Below are 7,481 nucleotides of genomic sequence, written 5' to 3' on the forward strand. Positions count from 1 at the left end.
GCACCCGGGTTCAAAGCATCGATCGTGGGCACTGATATTTTGACGGTAAATTGATATATTTATTATATCCTACACTACACTACTACTTCGAAGTATACTGTATACTATTAATAGTAACGTTACTACGTACACTTCGAAGTATGTGATATATTTCTAAAAATCGAATTCGATTGCATTATTCGTATTGTAAAATCATTTTCGAAAATATGATCGATGATAGATACTAGTACTACAGTATTTAAGTTTTTGATCTAACATTATGCAAACGACCTTGATAGCAGTCGCGTGGTAGCGGGCCTTGGTGATGAAGGGATCGGGGAACCCAAGAAGACGTGCGAGTTCGGGGATATCGGTCTTACCGAAACGGAACATGAATCGGCAGTCCGCTTCGGTCTGGGAGTTGAAGTTGAACCGTCCAGCAGGGATGGTGATGGCTCGTGTGGAGTTCATGTACTCCACTAGCTCAGCTACCAGTGGCAACACTGGTAGGACGTGTTCCATGAAGAGTATGATGCAAAGTGTGAAAATTTGTGACAGCAAAAGCTCGTGACCAATGAAAAAACCCAATTAAATTTACTTGTAAACTGTAAGGGGAAAATCATGTGGATTCTGGGTGCAAAATCACTCTATTGAATAAAACAAATAGATACTTCAGCACTTTATATAAAAAGATGGTTGAAATACAATGAATGAGAAATGGAAATGAAATTCATTTTATTGTCGATTCGGTACAAATTTCCCGACCCCCCGTCGAATCGAATCACGAATCGACGCTATTGGCTAATCCATTTTTTAGTGGATTTGATTGGCTCGTACAGAAAGGTCAAGTCGATTCAACCAATCAGAACTCGAACGTGATTCAATACTGATTGGACAAACCACGCGAATTTTGGAAGTTGATAGCGAATTCACAATACATCCACTTCAATTTTGTAGCCGCCAGACCTGGAGCGGGTGTTTTCGCTGCCCAAAGGCAACATCTTCCACGGAGCGATGGGCCTGGACCAACTCTTTTGGCTCCGACCTCGGGGCGGGTACACTGACTACCGCACCCCTGTCCGAGGGCTTTACTTGTGCTCAGCTGGAACCCATCCGGGCGGTGGGGTCATGGGGGCGAGTGGGCGCAACGCGGCACTTGTTGCATTGAACGAGTCCGTCTAGCTAACCATAAAGACAAAACGATTTCGTTTTTATGTGCACCTTTGGTGTTGTATGGTTGCAAGTACATATGCAGAGGTTTGTTCTGTGATTGGTGCTTTTCAAGTTTGGGGCTCAGTGATTGGCTTAGTTTTATACGTCACTCATTCCATTCGCCATTCATTGGCACTTTAGATCACTTGCAAGTATATTGTTGCGAGCGACCTCATGGGTATCACAAAACACGAAGTGAAGCTCATCTCAGCGCTGATTGAGACGATGGGAAGTAATTACCAGCTCACAAACCTATTCTATGGTGGCAAACTCGTCCACCAGTCCGCTATCGATGTAAAATCTAGCAGTGCACAAGTACTCCAGCGGTAAGGTTCTTTACAGTGAATGCTCACGCTGCGATGTTCATGGAGTGTTTTACTGTACTTTGGTGTCCGTTGGCGAGCAAGGGCCGAGGTAAGTATGCCTTAATGAATGGCTTGTGTTGCGCAAATCAAAGTAACCGAGGTATTTCCTCCACGTAATGCAGTGCACTAGTACGTTTACAGATCCGTACTGTAGCCCCCTCGGAGCAAACAGTACTGTATGTATTATTAAACCAAGATACTTTACTTGGTCGTTGTATTGAAATGGGGGAGACATCCGCCAATAAAAACTAAGCGGCTTCTATTTTTAACCAACCAGATAGTTGTCGGATATATTTGCGCAGCGGCCACTTTATCTATACATATGTACAGGCATAGTCTGCCTCGAAAACAAATGCGTATCGAGTTTGTCCTTGCCGACATTGCGAGTTCAATAATATCCAGCCTTGTTGAGGTGGCGGCAATATCCTTGCTTTGGCTGTATGTACTTGTGCTTAGCCGCGACTGGATGGGTCGTGTGGTAAGACGAAGGCACTCCCTATATTATAGCCAACATCGCTGCAACTTATTTTGGTTGGCAAGTACTATTTTGGTTGGCAAGTACTAGCTAGTATTGTAACCGGTTAGTGACCGTTTCATGAAGCGTTTCACACCTTTCATCCGAAGTTCGAAGTTCCACCAATCAAATATTGACATTGCTTGTTCAAATCTATCAGTTCAAATACTGCAGTACTACTATGCTTTTGTCCTACAGTATACTACTACGTAGTACTACGTAGTACTACTTTTGAATACTGCGTAGTCCGAGTGAGGTTCTTTAGGTGCATGAAGGGTGAAGTCAATGAGGAATAATGGGTCAAGCTGTATAAAAGTAACGACGTGGATTGGAGGATTCCGAGCCACATTCCTGTATCGCTTGGACAAGTACTGTCGAAAACTTGATCTCATACTGTAATGGAAATTTCGAAATGAGAACGCAAATATTCAAGCTACTAATAGTATCGCTAAGGTCGTCCAGTACTGTACTGTACAGGCCGCATTGTTCATGAGAACCAGTAAATACCTAAACAGGCACAGCGAGAATCGCGTTCGCGACTACAGCACGCTCAGCGGTTAACAGCAAGCTTTTTTCAAGGGATTTTTTGGGCTGAGTTTTGATAAGTAATCTAGAAATGTGGACATTGTATGAAATCAACCGACTACTGTACGAACTTCGAGTAACTTACAGTAGGCAGTAGCGGCGTCGCATGGTCCATTTGTCGACGTGATCCTACACATACACTAATGTACGTACTGGTTTACTTGTGTAATGTATTTAGTACATCAATGTACAATGTACAGTACGTACGTAATCGTACGCTGACTTGATGGGCGAGATTGAGGAAATCAATGTGTGATGGTTCCATTGATTCGAAAATCGTTTGAAACGCGACAGTTAGCCGCCGAGTATACAAATATCAAATGACTTTCGCAGTCGACGTAAATATAAAAAAATTGGAGGGGCCGAGTTGAAGATATCCCACATCTGAATCCGACACGCCACCGGCGATCCATGGAAGTTGATGCGCGGATCTGGATCGAAGACGACGAAGCTATATGGCTATCAGGCGTGATCGAAGAGTGTCTCGATGGGGACTTTGTGCGTGCGCGGTTGGACGACGGCTCCGTCATCACACGTCCGTCCAGTACGTCGCAGCCAACGAGTCATGTCACGGTGGGATGTGATGTTCATGTCATCATGTAGGCGGCGTCGTGGACGGGAAACTCGAGCAGATCATTCATTTGCGGAACGACCAAGACGACTTTACGACCGTGCCAGACCTGATCTCGCTCCAGTACCTCCATGAACCGGAGCTTCTGTATGCCGTGTGCGACCGCTATGCCCACGACCTCATCTACACGTACATTGGGGAGATCCTTCTATCGTTCAACCCGTTCCAACGCCTCGACATGTATTCCCACAAGTACTTTCAGACGTATGCCGCGTCCTCGGCCCAAGACATGAGTCTGCCCCCGCACGTGTTTGCGATCGCCGCGAACGCATTCAAAAGCCTGTGCGACGACAAGATGAACCAAAGTATCCTCGTAAGCGGCGAGTCCGGCGCCGGGAAGACCGAGAACACCAAGTTCCTCATGCAGTACCTCACGCAAGTCGGTGCCATGGGCGTCCCATCATCATCCCCCACCAAGCCGAGCGTTGTAAAGCGGGGTGGTGGGCGCGGCAAAAAACCTACCGCAGTACATGCTCCCCCCGGACAAATCCAGACCCAAATCCTGCAGACCAACCCGATCCTGGAAGCATTTGGGAACGCGCGCACCGTTCGAAACGACAACTCGAGTCGCTTTGGCAAGTTCATCGAGCTCCAATTCGGCCGGCACCACACGATTGTCGGCGCCAAGTTGAGCGTGTACCTGCTCGAGAAGATCCGCGTGAGCCACCAGTCGGACAACGAGCGCAACTTTCACATCTTTTACGAACTGTGCGCCGGCGCCGACGACGACCTGGCGGCGCACCTGTCGTTGCTGGATGCCGAGGACTTCGACTTGCTGAATGAAAGCGGGTGCTTTACAAGGCGGGACGGCGTCGACGATGCCGCGCAGTTCCACGAAACATCGCAGGCGTTCACAGACATGGGCATCTTGGCGGACGAACAGCGGAGCATCTACGGCATCGTAGCGGCTTTGCTGCATCTGGGCAACGTCGCGCTGGACGGCGAGACGTGCGGCGCGTCCAATATGGAGCACGCGAGCATCCGCCCCGACAGTTTGCATCATCTGGACACGGCGGCGGCGCTGCTGGGGGTGTCGTCGGTGGAGCTCACGTGCGCGCTCGTGACTCGGCATGTGACGACGACCAAGGACAAGATCATGGTCAAGCTGTCGAGTGGCCAAGCGACCGAAGCCAAGCAGTCGCTTACGCAGAGTTTGTTTGGCGGGCTGTTTGAGTGGATCGTGGCGCGGCTGAGCAGTGTGATCCGACACGACGCCGAGTCTGCCAATTCGATTGGCATTTTGGATATATTTGGGTTTGAAAACCTCGTCATGAATGGGTTTGAGCAGCTGTGCATCAACTACGCCAACGAACGGCTGCAAGCGCAGTTCAACGACCTTGTGTTTGCCAAGGAACAGCGCATGTACCAAGCTGAGGGCATCGAGTGGAAGTACATTGAGTACCCCGACAACGCGCCGTGTCTGCGCCTCCTTGAAGACAAGCCCACGGGCATATGGAGCCTATTAGATGAAGAAGGCATGCTGCCCAAGGGGTCGAACGAAGGCTGGATTGCCAAACTGTACAGCCAGTACCTAGACGAAGCAGCAACTACTCTGATGATCGCCGACGACAAGCAGCCGCCGCTCAGTCGACGCCAGTCATGCCCCGAACAACGCAAAGTACCAGCGGCGGGCAAGTTGCCGCTGTTTGCATCGAGTTCACAACGGGCCGAGTGTCAGTTTGTGATTGGCCACTTTGCCGGCCGCGTGGTGTATGACAAGGACATGTACGTGCAGAAGAACCAGGACGCACTGCCGGTGGAAGCGCTCGAGCTGTGCAGATCGTCGTCGAACGCGATCGTACAGGGGTTGCTCTTGCCGCCATCTCAATCTCAACTCAAACAAGGGGGGCGAACCCGAAAATCCCCCCCCACTAGACAAGCAAGCAGTCTTCGGTCGGCTAGTGTGTCGAGCCAGTTCAAAGGCCAATTAGATGACTTGCTCCAAGTCGTGGGCCGTACCCAAGCTAGATACATTCGCTGTATCAAACCGAATGACGTGAGTACCCCCCGCACAGTCAACAAGGCGCGAGTGGTGCAGCAGCTGCGGTCCGGCGGGGTGCTGGAGGCCGTGCGCATCGCCCGCGCCGGGTACGCCGTCCGCATGGAGCACAGCAGCTTCATGGACGCGTTCGGGTTGTTTATGCGAACATCATCATCGACGAAGAAGAAGAACAAGAAACCAGAAGAGCTCAAGGGCATGTGCGAGCAGACGGTGGCCGCCATCATGCTGCAGTTGTACGCATCATCGGATGATGGCAAAGGCATCGTGGACATCGCCACGGCGGTCGTGAAGGGCCGCCAGTCCACCAAGATGGGCCGACGCGCATTCCAAGATGCATGTGGAGCGGTGAGGTTCCAGCTCGGTAACTCCAAGGTGTTCTTTCGCAAAGACGTGTACAACGACGTCCGGCGGTTCAGACGGCACATCCGGACCAAATATGCGACACTGTTGCAGCAATACGGGCGCGGGTTTGTCGCCCGACGACACGCCAAGGCCCGACGCGAAGCGGTCGCCGTGTTGCAGACAAAGGTGCGGGCGTGGCTAGCGTACCGATCAGCGGTGCGGACGCTGCAGACGTGGACTCGCAGGTGCTTGGCTGTGACACGGTACAGACGACTACGAGCCGCTACGGACGTGTTGCAAAAGTGGGGCCGGCATGTACTGTGGACAGCGCGACTGTATCGCAGAGTGCAAACGAGGATGAGTCACCACAAGCACGTATTGATCGCCAATAGTAACAGCAGCAGTCCTCCCCCCTCAACGCCACAACCCCATCATAAAGCCGAGCCTTTGATCACAAAAGATGAAATGGCTGACGTGGCAGCGCTGACCCGTCAGAACCAACTGCTCCAGCAAGAGCTCGACTTGCTCCGAATCCAACAGTCAAATGCCGCCATTGCTTCTGCCACCCCCATGCAAGTCCATGGACAGGTACCAGTCCCCCCGTCGCCCGCCGCGGCTTTTGCTCAAGCGTCGCACAATCGACAAACGTGGGAGCTGCCACAGGGAGTTGCCACGTCATTCTACCAGCAGCAACAACATCCTTCTTGTCCTCCAGTCGTGGTAGTGCCGGCAGGGTTGGTGACCGAACTCGAGTTTGCCCACCACGAGATCGTAACGTTGTCGCAGCAATTGCTTGTGACACAGATCAAATACTCCAACATGCTCATGGATTACAATGAACATTTGGGGGGGTACGACGCAGATAAGCCGATGGACGACGCGTTTGCGATGGTCGAAGCGCTCGACATTCCATGTCCTACCTCGCTCGAGTGTGCCCAGGAACAGCTACGGGCGTTGCTGCGAAAGTTGCACGTGGCCAAGGAGAAACTCAAGCATTTGGAAACCAACATGGGCCACCATCATCGACAGACGAGCCATCATGGGGACGCGGGAATGTTGGTTGGATCTGCGATGATGTTCAGTGCTAGTTCGAAACCTCATCGCGGGGATTCCATCGACGCCGTCGAGTTTGTGCCGCGGCGGTCGTCGGAAATCTGGCGGCCGTACTTTGATGACAACTATAACAACGTTCCAGGGACTACTAGTGGTCGACTGCCGCCGATCCACGACTTGAACGACTGCTGCATGATGCCGAATCATTCGGTCGAGTACATGCAAAAGGTGGACGAGTTGCAGCGCCAGTTGGACATGCTTCGGGGGGTCATGCACAAAGCCATGGTGCCGGCGCGTGTGCCTCAGACCGCAAGCACAGTGTCGTCGTCGTCCAGGTCGTCGATCGGGTCATTGGCGGACGAACTTCGTCACAGGGGGGCGGCGCCGGGTGGTGGGTACAATGCAACTCGGCTGACGTACTATGTAAAAGATGTGACAACGTGGGCCCGCGATTACAAGTGCTTTGAGTGCAAAGCCGAGTTTGGGCTGTTTACGAGGCGCCACCACTGCCGCCTCTGCAGCCAGTCGTTCTGCCACGAGCATTCGAACCGACGAGCGCGGCTTGTGGGCGTCGGCAGCGAAGACGAGGACGAACCCGTCCTGGTGTGCGATGTGTGCTTTGTCGATATTTGCAATGAGACGCGGCGACAAGAACAGAACATGCGACAGAGATATATGGGCGGCGGCGGCGGCGGCTACCCTCTCGACTAATAATATGTACCGAACGACCGGATCCAGCAGAGTAGAAAGTAATAGTTTAACAGTAAGTAGATCGATAAAACGGATCAGTTAGATATT

The 7,481-nt window shown here is 51.7% G+C and overlaps 2 protein-coding genes across 2 annotated transcripts; both read left to right on the top strand.

Moving 5' to 3' along the window:
* Positions 1–370: 370 nt before the first annotated feature.
* H257_18480 (hypothetical protein) lies at positions 371–1,161 on the top strand (the record flags this gene model as incomplete). Its single annotated transcript, XM_009847540.1, has 2 exons — positions 371–485; positions 944–1,161. 2 exons carry the CDS (start codon positions 371–373, stop codon positions 1,159–1,161), a joined length of 333 nt encoding a protein of 110 aa, XP_009845842.1.
* A 3,602-nt stretch (positions 1,162–4,763) lies between these two features.
* H257_18481 (hypothetical protein) lies at positions 4,764–7,481 on the top strand (the record flags this gene model as incomplete). The annotated part of the gene is made up of 1 exon (XM_009847541.1): positions 4,764–7,481. The coding sequence occupies one exon, from the start codon at positions 4,764–4,766 to the stop codon at positions 7,392–7,394; it is 2,631 nt and encodes an 876-aa protein (XP_009845843.1). The 3' UTR covers positions 7,395–7,481.

The sequence above is a fragment of the Aphanomyces astaci genome (genome assembly GCF_000520075.1).
Source record: "Aphanomyces astaci strain APO3 unplaced genomic scaffold supercont1.168, whole genome shotgun sequence".
Lineage (NCBI taxonomy): Eukaryota > Oomycota > Saprolegniomycetes > Saprolegniales > Verrucalvaceae > Aphanomyces > Aphanomyces astaci.